Source organism: Chiloscyllium punctatum, chromosome 14, assembly GCF_047496795.1.
Source record: "Chiloscyllium punctatum isolate Juve2018m chromosome 14, sChiPun1.3, whole genome shotgun sequence".
NCBI classification, from domain to species: Eukaryota; Metazoa; Chordata; class Chondrichthyes; order Orectolobiformes; family Hemiscylliidae; genus Chiloscyllium; species Chiloscyllium punctatum.
The window spans coordinates 29801375-29820046 of NC_092752.1; the positions used below are offsets into that span (position 1 = coordinate 29801375).

Genomic DNA, 18672 nt, shown 5'->3' on the forward strand with positions numbered 1-18672 from the left:
CACCATTAAAACCCAGTTATGTCTTATTTAATAAAGTGTAACCTTTTCCAAACATGTTTCATTGAAACTAATAATGTTAAAGTTTCTGTTAATGCATTGATTTCCCATTGACTGTGATTCAACAATGTACAGGATTCATGTGTACAGGAAGATCCTCTGTACCTGCTGTTCTGATCAGGAGCTGTTCTCTTGACATCACCTGTGCTTTTTCTCCCCCTAAATGGTTGCTCAATGGAGCTTTGTTGCCCTAATGGATATTCTGTCAGATTGCAGTGATCGACTAATTAGGAATTTCATGCATGCGCCAACATGAAGACAGTTTGTACGTGCTTTGGCATGTAAGTCGTGTAAGAATTACTGTTTGGATAAGAAAGATATGGTCTCTTACTAATCTGTAGGAAAATTGTTCTGTTGGAGGGGAAAAAGAATCTATGAAATATGCAAATTTGTTTTGGGAAGAAATTTCTGAAGTGACTCTGAATCTGAACTGTTGGTGAAATATTCAGGAAGGGGGTCATGTTATTAGTGGTGATTTTTGGAGGCATTGGATTTAAAGTTTTGGGTTGTGCAGGGGCAACTTATATGAGATACTGGGGTCAATTTAATCCAAAGTATAGGAAATAGTGAAAGTAATGACATCTGTAATAGTTTAGGAGAGATGCTGGGATTTGCAAATTCCTGGAAGGCATGGTAACTTAAAAGGCCTCATCTGCAGATACCAACAGGAATGTACTTTAAGATGTACATATGCTGTTGTACATCTGAATCTGATGGCAGCCCTAAGGTGGCATATGCACTAACTGCCTGAGAAGATTGTATGACGATGTTGCTCCTTTAACAAGGTTCTGTTGTCCTTGTTTTTTTTCAAAGAGTTCATAAAAGCAGCAATTCCAAAAAGACTGGCTTGGATGGGTTTTAGGGCCAATTTGATTACAGCTAACAGATACTCCCTCAGGCAAAAGGCTTTCATGATTTTAAAAAAAACACTTGTACAACGAAAGGGGACTGGCCAGTTCTCCCAGCTCAGCTATTCTCGTGTTTGATTTCTTTTTGGGAGTCAGTTGTGAAGCTGCTGGACCCAAGAGAAGCAGGTCCATGCTGACCCACCTTCTCCCTGACTTCTCTCCTTGAAGACCCTGCATTTGATGTTGCCTTTTGTGCCAAGAGGTGTTTATGTGCATTGTTGCAAATATTCGGAACAGCGTCACTAAGTTGGGATAGTCTGTTGCATTTCAGATAATTTAAGTTATTTTGTATTCTGTTCTATTTTATTTGTGTTTCAACTGGTAATCCTATAAATAAATCCTGTTTTGTTTAAAACTAAATGGTTTGACCAGCTGCATCCTTCCTCGCATTACACCTGCTTAAAACAACTAACAAAGTTAGGTTCTGGGCTACTTTCTCAATGTTTTGAGAAGATCTGTTCTGGTCCATAACAAATAAACATAGCTTTATGGCCCCAATGAAAATTTCCCCAATATTTAATTTGTACTGGATATTTTGGTTCTGTTAAGTACTACCAACATGAATATTTACTCAAATAATTCACTGGAAAGTCCTGGCATAGATCAGTCATTAATAACAGAGCTCATACTACTTCCATTTATCAAACGTCCCCAACCCTAATTACCATTCCAACCTGACTACCCACTCTTGCCTCCCCCACCCCCAAACTTACACACTTGCATCCTTAAATTTCTCACTTGTTTTTGTGGCATATATCATTGAACAGTACACGCAGTTGCTGTGGGAAAGGGAAAAGGAATGTGACCTCACCTCTTCTGCACTCCACATTCTTCTGTCCTGGCACCTAAATTCTGTGATCCCTGCTGCAACCAGGACTGGATTACAACTGCAGTTACCAAAAAAAGTTTGTAATTCATAACTGTCTTTTCTTGCTGTCAGCAAGAATCACATAAGCATGGTTGCTGACTGGAAGATTCGCTCCATTAAATTTCAATTTTAAATTTTTGGAATGTTTTTCAAACTTATTGTAATTTTTCAATGTTGTAAAATTAGAATTTTTTAAATTGACTTTTACTATATTATTCAAAAATGCTTCATGCGTACATGCGCATAACTAATACTAATGGGAACTTTGAGCATGAAGTATTATAGTATCCATAGTGTTATATAACAAAGATACTTTGCACAAATAAGAATTATTCATAGAAAACTTGAACTTTGTGAAATATCTTTGACATCATAAAATCACTTACACAGACATTCTGCATCATGATCTTTCTGCTCCAACATGCATTACATTTCCGTAATTTTTTTCATTCTAATTTGAGCAATTTATTTTTGACAAACTTCTACTTCACACCTAACAGCATTTTTCCAGTAGGATGAATGATGTTTCCCCAAATTCTCTTTGACTGACACACATTGACTCAAGTTATGTGGAGCTTTTGTTGGGCACTTCTTTGGAAGCAAGTTCATATGTGCATTTTCTTTTTATCTGACATGGTTCCACAGCTCTTCCTCAGTACTTTCCTTCTTGTTTGGAGGTAGCATCTCCAAATTTACCTATTCCCTTGTTCACTAATGTTGGTTGGACCTTGATTTGTGTACTTTTTCTATAATTATAACAATCTAAGCATGCTTCTGAAACCCAAGGAAGCAGCAGCCATTATACTTCTTAACTGTTATCAGGACAGGCAATTACAGAATCAATAGTTAGTTTCTGACTTCACAATATGAATGCTGGAATTGATAGCATGAGTTCTTTCATTCATTCAAGACAGTATCACTTCTGTTGTATCTGCTTCGATATGAAAGTTTCATTCTGTACACAGTCATTATTTCAATTTTCATAGTTTCCTCCATATATAGTGCATGCACATATAACTCGACAGGTATTTCTTTGCCATATTGTGCTTTACTGGAACTTGCAGGCAGGATGAAAAACAAATCTTCCAGTCCATTTTTTTTATTTTCAGTAGCTAAGTGGAGAAGATTTAGAGACATTCTCTCAACACTGATAGGCAGAAAATTGAAACAGCAAATGTTATGCTTCATTAATTCAAAGTAATGCTTATAAAACTGAGCTGCTGAACCAAACATAACCCGCACATTTCAAGTTTCATGTCCACTTGATACTACTTGTCAGCAGCAATATGGTTTTTACCTCAATTAAGCCAGGGTCCAATAGTATCAAAATCTCTGCAATTATCCCACCAGCTCCAGAAGTTATTTCCTCGACATAGTTACTTCTGTTGTCCCTTTGACAAAATTTACGATTCTTCTTTCATAGCCGCCCCATCTTCCTCGTCAGACACAGTCCCTAAGATTACATTGCAGCCTCAGCACATCTGTTTCTGTTACTTCCATGCAATGGCAAGTCTTGCCTGTAACAGACAGCTCAGAGTTGTCTCCCATCGAAAAACCATACCATGTATTTGAGGTAGCTGGCACAATCTTTGGTTGTGAATGCCTTGTCAATTATATTTCCACTGAAGATCCTCACTACTGAGCATACACCAAATCTTTGATCAAATCTAACAATGACAGTGATACAACATAGATAAGAACATAGAACAATACAGCACAGAACAGGCCCTTCGGCCCACGATGTTGTGCCGAACATTTGTCCTAGCTTAGATGTTTCACAAATATTGCTCTTCCCTCCAAACAGCATGAAGTAAGAACTTTGTGTTGAGAAAAAGAATTACTTCAATTGGTAAAAGTAGATCCATAAAATTGTCAAAGCATAATTCCTTCAGAAAATAAACAGAATCTTCTCCCTTACAACACTGAATAGGAACTGAGTTCACAATGTGAGGGACAAGACCCAATTGAAGATCTGCGAAACGTCAATTAACTGATTTTGTTTTACATAACAAAAAAGACCATGCACAAACAGTCAAACACTACAAATTTTGGTATGCATTAACCACAGTTATATTTAAATTAATATTTAATTTATAAGGGTTAATGAGAAACTCTTATTAAAACAGTCCTGGATGTGATTAGCAGCAGCAGTAACAGGGGAATTCATGTCCTGCAATTACTTGTGAAGTCTCTGGTGTTTCTGCAGGTGTGATGACTGAATGAATCCCTTCCCACAGTTTAAACAGGTGAATGGCCTCTCCCCACTGTGAACTCGCTGATGTATCAGTAGGTGGGATGAAGTAATGCATCCCTTTCCACACTCAGAGCAGATAAATGTCTTCTCCCCAGTGTGAACCTGCTGGTGTGTCAGCAAGGTGGATGAACGAGTGAATCCCTTCCCACAGACTGAGCAAGTGAACGGCCTTTCCCCAGTGTGAGTGCGCTGATGGGCCAGAAGTTGCTTTATACTTTTAAAGCACTTCTGACATTCAGAGCAATGAAAAGGTCTCTCCTCTGTGTGAACTTGCTGGTGTGTCAGAAGCTCAGATGACTGAATGAAACCTTTGCCACATGCTGAGCAGGTGAAAGGCTTCTCTCCAGTATGAATTCGCCGGTGTCTCTGAAAGTTGGCTGACTGGGTGAATCCCTTTCCACATACAGAGCAGGTATATGGAGTTTTACCAGTATGAACTCGCTGGTGTCTCCGAAGACTGGCTGATTGAGTAAAACCTTTCCCACAGTCGCAACAGGTAAATGGTCTCTCTCCAGTGTGAATTCGTTGGTGTGTCAAAAGGCTGGATCTCTGCGTAAATTCTTCCCCACAAGCCAAGCAGCTGAATGGTCTCTCCCCAGTGTGACTGCGTCGATGATTTTCTATCTGGGATGGGTAACTGAATGTCTTCCCACAATATTCACATTTCCATGGTTTCTCCATATTGGGGTTGCGTTGTCCTTCTCCAAGACTTATAATCAGTTGAAGACTGACCCACACATATTACACATGTATTCCTTTCTGCTATGATTGGCATGATGCTTTTTCAGATTGCATGGTTAGTTGAAATACTTCTTTCACTTTCAAAGGCTGATGGCATTCAGGTTCTGAAGAATCGCGTAATGCCCTGTAAAAGGAGTTTACAAAAACTATCATTTTCAGTCTAAGGACCGAAATGTATGAGATTCTCTTCTCCTGCTTCCTGGTACATGATGGCTGTGCAACTGCCCTGTGGCGCACTGCATACAGCTATTACAATGTGCTTTGCTGCATACGGACCTCTGTAAAAATGACAACATTTTTACATTTTGATTCCTGGCATTTGTATAACTCAACTTTCCCTTATTATGTTTCTGAAAGACATACTAAGTAAGTTTAAATGCCCAAAGTATGAAGAAGCAATGTAAAAAAAAAGATAGACTTTTTAAAAATGGAAATGTGATAAACAAAAGTGTAAAATGGTTAATGCCAAGATTTGTGGTAAAAGATCCTGTACTTGATATTGTATTTATTTTAAAAATAAGTTTCAATGGGAGACCTTTTCAGTGCAATGATTGGTTGTTATTTCAAGTCACTTCCTGTAAATAATAAACATTTGCTGATTGGCTGTTGTGTCATGGAATGTTTTGAATATACCATAACCTAAAATCAAGGAGTGGCACCAAGCATCAAGAGCACAAAGGGGATCATGAGAGAAATTCTACCTTTGCAGGCAGTGTATAAATTATCTTCATCGATGTTTAATATTATAAGTGTTCTGTTTAAAGTTTCTATTAAAATTATATGAATTATTGTATATCTACACATGTATGTGCAAAGGATCCTTGTTCAGTGATTGAGCAGATGTTGGCCCACAGGGAAGACAGAGTTGAAAAATGTGGTGCTGGAAAAACACAGCTGGCCAGGCAGCATCCGAGGAGCAGGAGAAGCGACCTTTCGGGCACAGCCCAAATGCTGCCTGGCCTGCTGTGTTTTTCCAGTACCACCTTTTTCAACTCTGGTACTCCAGCATCTGCAGTCCTCACTTTATCCACAGGGAAGACAGTCATAGCAGCAGCATGGACTGGATTTGCCCTGAAGGACTATATGGAATTTCCAATACATCTGACTCCCCAGGTACTGCACCAAAATTTGAAATTTCTGACAGACAATTGCCTACTGTTTGGAAGCCTCTGAAAAGTCCCATCTCAATCCAAACCTTTTGGAGGGTTTCTACCTTAATTACCCAGAATAAATTAGAGGAATTAAAGTCTATTCTAATTGCTGGATTGCTATTAAATTGAACCCATAAATCACTAATGAATCCCCTATTTCTATGCCCATGGACACCAAGCCTTCCCCGCTTCAAGATAAATTGGACCAGAGCCCCAACTGCACCCCTTACATCTCACTCCACCTATCTAATCTTGCCAGGAAATGGAATTGAAGAAGTAGGGTTTTCAATCTAACCAGAAGATCTGGGCTGTTATAGTCAAAGATCTTATTGGCATATATGGTGCACATTTATGTACAAAGCAACTTCTATCTTACTGAACAAATATTTTTCCTAAGGTCCTATTAGTATTAATTCTACAGATATAATAAATCATTTATGTTAATAAATCAGTTATGTTCACAGATCCTATTAACACTATGTGAATTAGTTGAATTTTATCGTTTTTGAAACTTCCCAACAATCTTAAAAAAAAACAATTCTTAGCTGAAATTTAAAATTGGATAAGATGTTATGATCAGCAGCAATTCTGTCATTTCCAGATGCAGCAGGGATTCTAGGCTGTAGCCATCAGGGTGGTAAAAACAATGACTGCAGATGCTGGAAACCAGATTCTGGATTAGTGGTGCTGGAAGAGCACAGCAGTTCAGGCAGCATCCAAGTAGCTTCGAAATCGACGTTGTAGCCATCATTCCCAAGAAAAGAAAGATTAACCGGGGAGGGATTAGACAACCTTGGCTGACAAAGGAAGTCAGGAAATGTATTAAAGAAAAAGAGAGATCCTATAAAGTGGCTAAGAACAGTGGGAAATCAGAAGATTGGGAAGGATACAAAAGTCAACAGAGGATAACAAAGAGTGTAATAAGAAATGAGAGGATCAAATATGAAGGTAGGCTAGCCAGTAATATTAGAAATAACAGTAAAAGTTTCTTTCAGTACATAAGAAACAAACGACAGGCAAAAGTAGACATTGGGCCACTTCAAACTGATGCAGGGAGCCTAGTGATGGGAGATAAGGAAATAGCAGGAGAACTTAACAAGTACTTTGCGTCGGTTTTCACAGTGGAAGACATGAGTAATATCCCAAAAATTAAAGGGTGTCACGGAGCTGAGTTGAGTATGGTTGCCATTACGAAAGAGATAGTGCTAGAAAAGTTAAAAAGTCTTAAAATTGATAAATCTCCTGGCCCCGATGGGATACACCCTAGAGTTCTGAGAGAGGTTGCTGAGAAAATAGCAGAGGCATTGGTTGAGATCTTTCAAGAGTCACTGGAGTCAGGAAAGGTCCCGGATGATTGGAAGATGGCTGTAGTAACCCCCTTGTTCAAGAAAGGATCAAGGCAAAAGATGGAAAATTATAGGCCAATCAGCTTAACCTCGGTTGTTGGTAAAATTCTAGAATCCATCATTAAGGATAAGGTTTCTAAATTCTTGGAAGAGCAGAGTCTGATTAGAACAAGTCAACATGGATTTAGTAAAGGGAGGTCATGCCTGACAAACCTGTTGGAATTTTTTGAAGAGGTAACAAGTAGGTTAGACCAGGGAAACCCAGTGGATGTGGTCTATCTGGACTTTCAAAAGGCCTTTGATAAGGTGCCACACGGGAGGCTGCTGAGCAAGGTGAGGGCCCATGAGCAAGGTGTTCGAGGTGAGCTGCTGGGATGGATTGAGGATTGGCTATCTAACAGAAGGCAGAGAGTTGGGATAAAAGGTTCTTTTTCAGAATGGCAGCCGGTGACGAGCGGTGTCCCGCAGGGTTCGGTGCTGGGGCCACAGCTGTTCGCATTATATATTAATGATTTGGATGAGGGAACCGGGGGCATTCTAGCGAAGTTTGCTGATGATACGAAGTTAGGTGGACAGGCAGGTAGTACTGAGGAAGTGGGGAGGCTACAGAACGATCTAGACAGGTTGGGAGAGTGGTCCAGGAAATGGCTGATGGAATTTAACGTGAGCAAGTGCGAGGTCTTGCACTTTGGCATAAAGAATAAAAGCATGGACTACTTTCTAAATGGTGAGAAACTTAATAAAGCCAAAGCACAAAGGGATCTGGGAGTGCTAGTCGAGGATTCTCTAAAGGTAAACATGCAGGTTGAGTCTGTGATTAAGAAAGCGAATGCAATGTTGTCTCTTATCTCAAGAGGGTTGGAATATAAAAGCAGAGATGTACTACTAAGACTTTATAAAGCTCTGGTTAGGCCCCATTTGGAGTACTGTGTCCAGTTTTGGTCCCCACACCTCAGGAAGGACATACTGGCACTGGAACGTGTCCAGCGGAGATTCACACGGATGATCCCTGGAATGACAGGTCTAGCATATGAGGAACGGCTGAGGATACTGGGATTGTATTCGTTGGAGTTTAGAAGATTAAGGGGAGATCTAATAGAGACGTACAAAATAATACATGGCTTTGAAAAGGTGGATGCTAGAAAATTGTTTCTGTTAGGCGAGGAGACTAGGACCCGTGGACACAGCCTTAGAATTAGAGGGGGTCATTTCAGAACGGAAATGCGGAGACATTTCTTCAGCCAGAGAGTGGTGGGCCTGTGGAATTCATTGCCACGGAGTGCAGTGGAAGCCGGGACGCTAAATGTCTTCAAGGCCGAGATTGATAGGTTCTTGTTGTCTAGAGGAATTAAGGGCTACGGGGAGAGTGCTGGCAAGTGGAGCTGAAATGCGCATCAGCCATGATTGAATGGCGGAGTGGACTCGATGGGCCGAATGGCCTTACTTCCACTCCTAGGTCTTATGAAGCACAGGAGGGTTGAAGGTACCCCTGTACTTCTGTTGTCATGGCATGCCAGACTCGTCTGTCTTGTACCATCCTCACACTTGCATTGCAGCTCATCTACAAAATTCAACATCACCTAGATCAATCCCTTTTTTTGCTGACCTCCACTTTGTCATTAGAATGGATCCATCTTTGCAGTTATAAGCAATTGAATAAAATAATGAAGTTTGTTTTGAATATCACTTTAAAATAAAATGTATCCCTTTCTTGGAATTTCAAATACATCTTAATTTGTCTTATGGGCTAGCTATGGATGTACATTTTTAGAGACAAAAAACTGTTTTAGTGTTCAGATTTCATAGGTGCCAATCTTCTTCCAAAAGTCTTTATTTTATGTTCAGATATCTGAGGCATACAGGAAAGTGGATAAAATATAGCATAAGTATTTTTTTCCTTGCTACAAGCTTGAGTTTCTTTGTAACATATTGTTCTGCATAAAATTACTTCTGGCCATCTCTATATTAACTTGGACAACTCATCTGCATCTTAAGACCACAAGAAAAAGGAACAGAATGTTCTTAATAGAAATCGGAATATAAATTTTGGCTCCTTCACCATTCAATAGGAAATGGCCACAACCACCTGATGAAGGAGCAGCACTCCAAAAGCTAGTGCTTCCAAATAAACCTGTTGGACTATAACCTAGTGTTGTGTGATTTTTAACTGACATATCTCGTCCACTTTTATGCTGTTTCCCTGTAACTCTGGATTCCCTTACTGATCAAGGATCTATCTTATCTATTAAATATGTACAAAGACTCTATCCCCACAGCTCTATGTAGCAAGGAGCTCAAAAGACTCTTTAAAGGAAGAAATTCCTCCTTGTCTGAGTCTCAAACTGGTGCCCCTTTATTCTGAGACTATGCCCTCTAACTCTAGACTGTCTCATGAAGGGAAACATTCTCTCTGCATTTACCCTGTCACACCCTGAATATTCTGTTCTTTTGTTCTCCCTTCCAAACTAAATAACTTTTTACTGTTAGTGTTCATGCTCAATCTACTTTCAAAATATATAGCAACGGTGTGGAGATGCTGGTGTTGGACTGGGGTAGCCTGCACCTGATGAAGCGGCGTGCTCTGAAAGCTTGTGTGAATTCAAACATATGTATTGAAATATAAGACAAAAGTGAGTACTGCAGATTTGAGTCAAGAGTGTGGTGATGGAAAAGCTCAGCAGGTTAGGCAGCATCCGAGCAGCAGTAAAATCGACATTTCAGGCAAGACCCTTCATCAGGAATTAGGCTGGGTGCCTCGGGGGTGGAGAGATAAATGGGGGAGGGGTGGGGCTGGGGGAGGGGGGGGAAGGTAGCTGAGAGTGCAATAGATGAATGGAGATGTGGTAAAGGTGATAGGTTGGAGGGGAGGGTGGAACGGATAGATGTGAAGGTAGATGGACAGATGGGGCGGGTCATGAGGAAAGTTCTGAGCTGGAAGCTTGGAACTGGGGTAAGGTGGAGGGAGGGGAAATGAGGAAACTGGTGAAATCCACATTGATACCATGGGGTTGGAGGGTCTCAACGAGGTGTCCAGTGGTAAGGGAGTGGCGATGGAAGAGGCCCAGGACCTGCATGTCCTTGGCAGAGTGGGAGGGGAGTTGAAGTGTTCGGCCATGGGGCGGTGGGGTTGATTGGTGCAGGTGTCCTGATGTTTTCTGAAGCATTCTGTACGTAGGCGTCCTGAATCCCCAATGTAGAGACCGCATTGGGAGCAATGGATACAGTAAATGACGTGTGGAAGTGCAGGTGAAACTTTGATGGATGTGGACAGTTCCTTTGTGGCCTTGGATGGGGGGGGGGGGGGGGGGGAAGGTTGGGAGGTTTAGGCACAGGTTTTGCAATTCCTGTAGTGGCAGCAGAAGGTGCCAGGACAAGAAGGGGAAGGTGGGTTGTTAGTGGGGGATGTGGACCCGATGAGGTACTTGTGGAGGGAACAGTCTTTACGGGAACCGGAGGGAAGTTGTTGGAATATAACCAGATGTTGTGTGACCTGACAAAATGTATAGAGTTTAGTTAACCTACATTTTGTGGGGCCTCTTCTGATTCTGCAAGTAATGTTTTGTTGAGTTTTCCACCTCCTGGTGCTGCCTGGCTCTGTGTTCTTCCAGCCTCCAGGTTATCTACTTTGGATTCCAGCATCTGAAGGTTTTTCTTGTCTGTTAAGTACTGCTTTTGTTGCTTGTATCTAATATTTCACAATCCAATTTTTTAAATGTTTGTTTAGTGTACAGATTGAACAATATTATGACCATGTATTTAACCCGAGCACACCCGCAAAATATCACTGTTTCACAAACAATTATCCTTCAAATCTGCTCTTTTCCTCCCAGCAGGGCTCGCTGCTTTCGTTCTTCCAATCCCTACAACTCAAGCAAAACGATTATCATTGAGTTCACTAAAAGACGGTTTATTTTTACCCAAGCGACCTCTCCACTCGCCGACCCCCAATGAGGCAGCTCCTCAAGCGCGATGGCGTCACCACAGCACGCGAGCGCGTTCATGGTAGCTAGCCAATCGCAGTTTGCACTCCACCCCCCCGTGTCACCCCGCCCACACGTACCTGTGCCCCGCCCATACAGATAGCCCCGCCCCCTTATCAGACGGCTCCACCTTCGCAGAGCTCCCGACCAGCACGCCCCGTAGTTGACAGCGCCGCAGCCGACTGCACACCTTTGATGCCCCGCCTCGTGGAGCACGGTGGGCGGTGACGCATTTCCTGTGGCCGTTGGCCTGGTGACGGTGAATCATCGCGCGGGGCGGGGGGGAGAGGAGGAGGAGGAGGAGGAGGAGGAGGGGGGAAGCATTCCTTTTTGAGCGGTGACGGTGTGAGTAAAGTTCCTCGGTCCAGCTGAGGGATGTGGAGGCTTGGAGTCTTCCGCCTTAAGGCGGGAAGGACTGAGTGGCTCTCGGTTCACCTCTCCGGAGAGTGTCCAGCAGCGGAACCTGGGCCGGCCACTTGTTGCTGCCTCTCTGCCTGGTTAATTCCCGCTCTGTTTGCACCATTATGGGGGCTCTTAGTGAGAACCACTCGGCCTTCACTCAAGTGGCTGCATCCTTTACTTCCTTTCCCACTTGTTATGCCCCACAGAAGTGGGATGGAGGTGCCGTGTTTATTGATAACCTCAGACTCGCGCACTTCTCGTAGCTTTACATTATTTTGTTTTTTTTCGAAGTATATTTTCCATCTCAAAGTTTTTTTTCCTTGATTTATTTTGACTTTCAACCTATTTCCGAGTTTTGTTTATTAAGTTGGGTGCAAAAAGCAGATATGGTTTTACTTCCACTAAGGCCTTATATTACAGAAGAAGTGTAGGTTGATCGAGAAGCTAACTTGACGTTCAGCATAATTTATGACTCACGTTCAATTAGTAAACACCTCTGTTAGGTTTACAGCAGAACGCTAGGGAATGCATTGCAGAGCTTTTAAGAGTTTCTTTTAAAACCCAGGGTAGTTCAATATAATTTGAATGCTGCATGGCGTGGACGGTACCTTGTCTATTTTGCTGTTATTACAATGGTGTATAGCGCTGAGTCAGCTATAGTGAATGTGCTGCTTCAACAGCACATGGTTCTTTAGTTGTTACTTTTGCACACTCTGCTTTCTCTCAATATTGTGCATTGTAAATCGCTGTCTGAAAAAAATAGTAGCTCATCAAATCAAACATGAGTAAAGGAATGAAGGATCAATATAACCCAATCTTTGTTCTTTCATTCCATGCTAATATCAAAGAATCCCTCCAGTGTAGAAATAGGCCATTTGGCCTATCAAGTCCACAGTGATTCTCTGAAGAGGTGTGACCATGGAACATAGGAGCAGATTTTTTTTTATCTTGAGAGTTTTGGAGGATGATAAGTAAACAGGACTTAGTATCAGCAAGGACAAAGTTGATGATGGAAATGTTGAGAAACCATATTTGCGCAAGTATCAGTTTGTCTCATGTAAACTCAATGCTTCACATCTGTTTAAAATATTCATCTGTTTTTCTCACATGTTCTGTATAGGTCAACCCCTATCCTTTAGCCAAAGAGTCCCATCTGCTTATATTTACCATACTGCACACTGTTGAAATTAGAATTGCCCTGGTACAAATCTACTTTTACTACAAATAGAATAGTATGTTCTTGAAGTCAGCTATTCAGCTCCTAGGCTGATAGGTTAGCCCATTATCAAATTAGACATTGGTGTTATGCTCAGTTTAAGTCAGGATTGTAATTACAGAATAGAGTTTCTGTTAGAAGCAAAGGAAAAACTGGTTTGATTTTCCTAATATCTTATTGGGATGCAAGACTTAATAATGTCGGTGCAGGAGAAAAACAATTGCAGGAGTTTATCAGACTCCAGGTAGATTGGCAACAATAAAACCAAGTGAGGATAATCCCATTAAACTGGACATTGGAGAGGAAACTGAAGAATATGACATTGCTGTTTGAGTCAAAGACTACTGATTGGTTAAGGAGGCATGGTGTACTGTGGTCATTCTCGCAATGTCATTTCTGGTTGCTTTGGCATTTTTTACTGCTGTATTAATATCGTAGATTTGAATGTGAAGTTGTGGGAAAGGTGGGCACAGATTTCATGTGATAATTGTCTGAAGAAAAGTCTTATCAGACTCAAAAAGTTAACTTCGTTTCTTGCCACAGATGCTGTCAGATCTGCTAAGTTTGCCCAGAACCTCTTTTATTTCAGACTTCCAGCATCTGCAGTACTTTTTTTATGTGAATGTGCGATTGAACAGTTCAGTAGTTGCAGAAGTACATAGTGTTGTGAATATCTAGGTTATGGTTCATGGAATCTTTAATTTTGGGAACTAAAGCATTTCAGTAGAAAATGTGTGAAATGCAGTTGAGCATAAAGTCAAATATGTTTGAACAGTTGAGGTAATTTCACTTTGAGGTTGCCTTTTTTTGTTTCATGGAATCACAGGGGTCGGTTAGTTCAGTTGGTAGGACATCTGGTTTGCGATGCAGTGTTGCCAATAATAGTTCAATTACAGCACCAGCTGAGGTTACCTGGAAAGGCTCTCCTTCTCAACCTCTCTCCTAACCTGAAGTATGGTGATCCTCAGATTAAAATCACTGAGTCGTCTCTCTCTCTCTCTCCAATTTGACTATTGCGACTTTACCTTAGCAAAGGAATCAGAATCTAAGATTGTTTTTAGAGGTAAAGTTAAATTAATTCAGATACATTCAGGAAACTCCTCAGCCTGAAACACCTATTAGCTCAGAACAAGCTATGTTGTCGTGGAGATGGATGGACTTGGCATATTTTAGATTTTAGGTTAACTAGGTGTGCTTTTCCTGGGAGAGTGCTGAGGTAATGAAATGGCTTGAGGCAGCATGAGTGTTGCTGGTAGACTCCAAGCAGTTATGGCAGGAGAAGTCTATGGAAGTTAATGTGAGACTGGGGTCAAGAAGCCACAAGCACTATTTGATTCATGCAGTTGAGAGAGACCACAGAGGTTTTGTTAGCTTAATGAAGCAAACTGTCTTGGAAAGAGCTAGAATTGATGCTGTAGTGCGATTCTGGGCATCCAGTAGAAGAGACTAAATCACCTAGGTGTGAGTGTTGTCGATGGACTCTGATGGAATAGCTTTTAAGGAAGATTTAAAGCCAGAGCATTGAAAGTGATGAATTGGAATCCTTTGTAAAGGCGAAAATGTTTTTAATGAAATTTGGTGACTGTGTCACTAATAGCTAGGGGTTGCTAAGAAATATGTGGAATCTGTCTTGACCACATTTGCAATTTGATGTGCTTCGTGGAGTGCTTTGACAACTGTCTGTCTCCCCTCATTTCTTTCAGGTTAGGTCTGGTTGTTAAGAGTATATATCATCTATGTTGTGTTAAAAATCTCACAACACCAGGTTATAGTCCAACAGGTTTAATTGGAAGCACACTAGCTTTCGTAGCGACGCTCCTCCATCAGGTGATTGTGGCTTAAGCCGGCAGTTAGTGGTGTCGATAGTAGTCATGATTTGGCGAGGCATCTCCAAATCATATACATTGTGTGTTGTGCAGCTACTCTAACTTTATATCATCAAGTTTATTTAATTTGTTCAAAAACAGTGGATCCTTGTGGCTTTATTCTGTTACTAAGTGTCTGAGATCTGAATTTTGTTCTACTTTTTAGAAAAGTTATTGGTTTTTAAGCAGATCATAACATAAATTTGGTCTCCTCCAGGATCATAACAACAATGAATGGAAACTGGCCAGTTAGGCATTTAAATTGTGGTTATAAGTGACTTGGGGTGAATTATTTTCAAAGACATAAATAGTAGATGAGAGGATTTGAGTGACAAAAGACAAAGGTGACCAGAAATGACCTTGTCTAACAAATGTATGTTACAGTGCCATTTGAGCATTTTGCAGTACGAATGCAATTTGACTTGCTCTCACTACTTGAGTAGTAAAACTAATTTTTAAGAATAAATAATTTGGAACAAAAAAGGCATTATATGTAGTTTATCAAATCTATTTTGTGTACCAACCAATTTTCTGGACCATCTTTCAGCTCCCACTATTACCTTGCTGTTTACAGTACCAGCAGCAAGCAGGGACTGAGATTTGAATGGCTTCATTAGTTTTGTTTCCGTTAAGATTTCTGCTTTAAATTTTAGTACAGTGTATTGTCAACAACCAGCATAGATCATGTTCAAATTAGGAACTTTTATTTTGCTATATGATTGTGATGGTGAGTTTTCGTTACTTGATCCCTTGTTATAAATGTATTTTTTTTGCAATAGGGTTTGTTATTTTGCTATAAAGCAAAACAAATGGAAATATTAAATGTGAAAATTATTAGGATGATTGGTTGATATTCCAAGCACTCTGTCCTTTTACATCTATGATTTGAGTTTGTAATCATTCCCACCACCTGTGCTCCATTTGATTGAGGGGGAGTAACTGAGTGGTAGCTTTTATTAATATGCAGAATTGACTTTGGATAGTTTTGACTTGGAAGGGTCTTAAACGCAAAGCGGGTTAGCTCTTAACGTGAATCACATTTAGTGAGATCATCTTTCTTTTTCTCACCAGAATATGATTAGTTTGATTTGGAATTACCTGTACAGCACTCTTCTGAGGTCTTGGATGAAGTGGATTTTAAGAAAGCTTACTGGAAGATGTGAACTGCAACGTATTTGTGCCAGTACTGTTCAAAGAGCAGAGCGAACAATGAAAATAGGTGAGCACTGAAGAAAGCTATTTCTGAATTATAAGTAGGGCATCCACTAATAGACTTTGCACAGTTTTTATTGTTATGGTATCAATGTTCTAGGTTTATGATTGGCGTCTAGGACCATTAGTCTGCCTGATCCTTTTATTGTCCAAACCTATTTGTTTTGGACAAGCCCTATAATATTTCCCCTCGATTTTATAGTCATTTTCATGCAGCGTGGAAACAGACCCTTTAATCCAACGCACCAAACTGACCAAGGTTCCCAAACTAAACTAGTCCCATTTGCCTGCATTTGGCCCATATCCCTCTAAACCTTTTCTGTTAATAGAACAAAAATCATCACAGCGTAGTACAGGCCCTTCGGTCCTCGATAGTTCCACGGGTCGGTGCAACAATCTGAAGCCTATCTATCCTACACTTCCATTTTCATCCATATGTTTATCCAGTGACCGTTTAAATGCCCTGAAAGTTAGCAAGTCTACTACTGTTGCAGGCTGTGCGTTCCATGCCCCTACTACTATGAATAAAGAAACTACCTCTGACATCTGTCTGATATCTATCTCCCCTCAATTTAAAGTTATGTCCCTTCATGCTGGCCATCACCATCCGAGGAACAAGGCTCTCGCTGTCAACCCTGTCTAACCCTCTGATTATCTTACAAGTCTCAACCTTCTTTAATGAAAACAATCTCCAGTCCATCAGCCTTTCCTCATAAGATCTTTCCTCCATACCAGGCAACATCCTAGTAAATCTCCTCTGAGCCCTTTCCAAAGCCTCCACATCCTTCCTATAATGCAGTGATTAGAACTGTACGCAATACTCAAGTGTGGCCTAGCCACAGTTTTGTACAGCTGCAGCATGACCTCGTCGCTCTGAAACTCAATCCCTCTACCAATAAAAGTTAACACACTGTATGCCTTTTTAATAACTCTGTCAACCTGGGTGGCAACTTTCAGGGATCTATGTACATGGTCACAGAGGTATCTCTGCTCATCCACACTACCCCGAATCTTACCATTAGCCTCGTACTCTTTATTCCTGAAACTCCTTCCAAAGTGAATCAAAGTGAATCAGCTCACACTTTTTCACATTAAACTCCATTTGCCACCTCTCAGCCCCGCTCTGCTGCTGATCTATGTCCCTCTTTAGCCTACAACATCCTTCTACACTATCCACAACTCAACCGACCTTAGCATCATCCGTAAACTTACTGACTCATTCTTCTATGCCCTCACCCAGGTCATTTATGAAAATGGCAAATAGTAGTGGACCCAAAACAGTAGTACACCGCTAGAAACTGAACTCCAGGATGAACATTTCCCATCAACCACCATCCTCTGTCTTCTTACAGCTAGCCAATTTCTAAATCCTAACCGCTAAATCACCCTCAATCCTACACCTCCATATTTTCTGCAATAGCCAACATGGGGAACCTTATCAAACACCTTACTGAAATCCATATACACCACATTGACCGTCCACCTGTTTGATCACCATCTCAAAGAACTCAATAAAGTTTGAGGCATGACCTCCACTTCACAAAACCGAGTTGACTATCCCTCTAGATGATTATAAACCTTATCTCTTATAACGTTTTCCAACACCTTACCCATAACCAGAGTAAGGTTCACTGGTCTATAACTACCAGGTTTGTCTCTACTCCCTTTCTTGAACAAGGGATAACATTTGCTATCCTCCAGTCTTCAGGCGTTATTCCTGTAGACAATGACCACATAAAGATCAAATCCAAAGGCTTTGCAATCTCTTCCCTGGCTTCCCAGAGAATCCTAGGATAAATCCCATCCAGCCTGGGGACTTATCTGTTTTGATACTTTCCAGAAATGCTAACACCACCTCATTGTGAACCTCGATCCTGTCTAGTCTAATAGCCTGTATCTCAGTACTCACCTTGACAACATTGTTTTTTACATGTGTGAATACTGATAAAAAATATTCATTTAGCGCCTCCCCTCTCTTCTTGGACTCCACACATAACTTCCAACTGCTATCCTTGTTGGCCCTAATCTTTCTGCAGTCATTCTTTTATTCCTGATAAACCTGTAGGAAGCTTTAGGGTTTTCCTTCATCCTATGTGCCAGTGACTTCTCATGTCCCCTCCTGGCACTTCTCAGCTCTCTGTTTAGGTCTTTTCTGGCTAACTTGTAACTCTCAAGCACCCTAATTAAGCCTTCACACCTCATCCTAACATAAGCCTTCTTCTTCCTCTTGACAAGAGATTCAACTACTTTAGTACCTTCTTGACTACCTTCTCCCTGCCTGACAGTTACATACTTATCAACAACACGTAGTAGCTGTTCCTTGAATAAGCTCCACATTTCAATTGTGTCCATCCCCATCAGTATCCTTCCCCATCGTATGCATCCTAAATCTTGCCTAATCGCATCATAATTGCCTTTCCCCCAGCTACAACTCTTGCCCTGCGGTATTTACCTATCCTTTTCCTTTGCTAAAGAAAACATAACCAAATTGGGGTCACTATCACCAAAGTGCTTACCTACCTTCAAATCTAACACCTGGCCAGGTTCATTACCCAGTACCAAATCCAATGTGGCCTTGTCCCTTATTGGCTTGTCTACATCCTGTGTCAGGAAACCACCCTGCACACGTTGGACAAAAACTGACCCATCTAAAGTACTCAAACTATTAACTT

The 18672-nt window shown here is 41.0% G+C and overlaps 1 protein-coding gene and 1 long non-coding RNA gene across 4 annotated transcripts in view; one reads left to right on the forward strand and one right to left on the reverse strand.

Annotated features, from left to right (window-relative positions):
• Positions 1-2177: 2177 nt before the first annotated feature.
• LOC140485693 (uncharacterized) lies at positions 2178-11275 on the reverse strand. Its single transcript, XR_011962409.1, has 2 exons — positions 10848-11275; positions 2178-4952 (listed from the first exon to the last, which is right to left on the reverse strand). It is a non-coding gene; the product is annotated as an uncharacterized lncRNA (long non-coding RNA).
• A 174-nt stretch (positions 11276-11449) lies between these two features.
• The window catches only part of elmod2 (ELMO/CED-12 domain containing 2), a 34105-nt gene continuing 26882 nt past the window's right edge, over positions 11450-18672 (forward strand). Inside the window, exons 1-2 of one of the 3 annotated variants that reach the window (XM_072584117.1) lie at positions 11450-11564; positions 15860-16007. In XM_072584117.1, the coding sequence (XP_072440218.1) occupies positions 15863-16007 (145 nt within the window). In that variant the 5' untranslated portion in view covers positions 11450-11564; positions 15860-15862. Of the gene's footprint in view, positions 11565-11614; positions 11651-11814; positions 11927-15859; positions 16008-18672 lie in introns of those variants that run through there. The other 2 variants (XM_072584118.1, XM_072584116.1) reach the window with 2 other exon arrangements.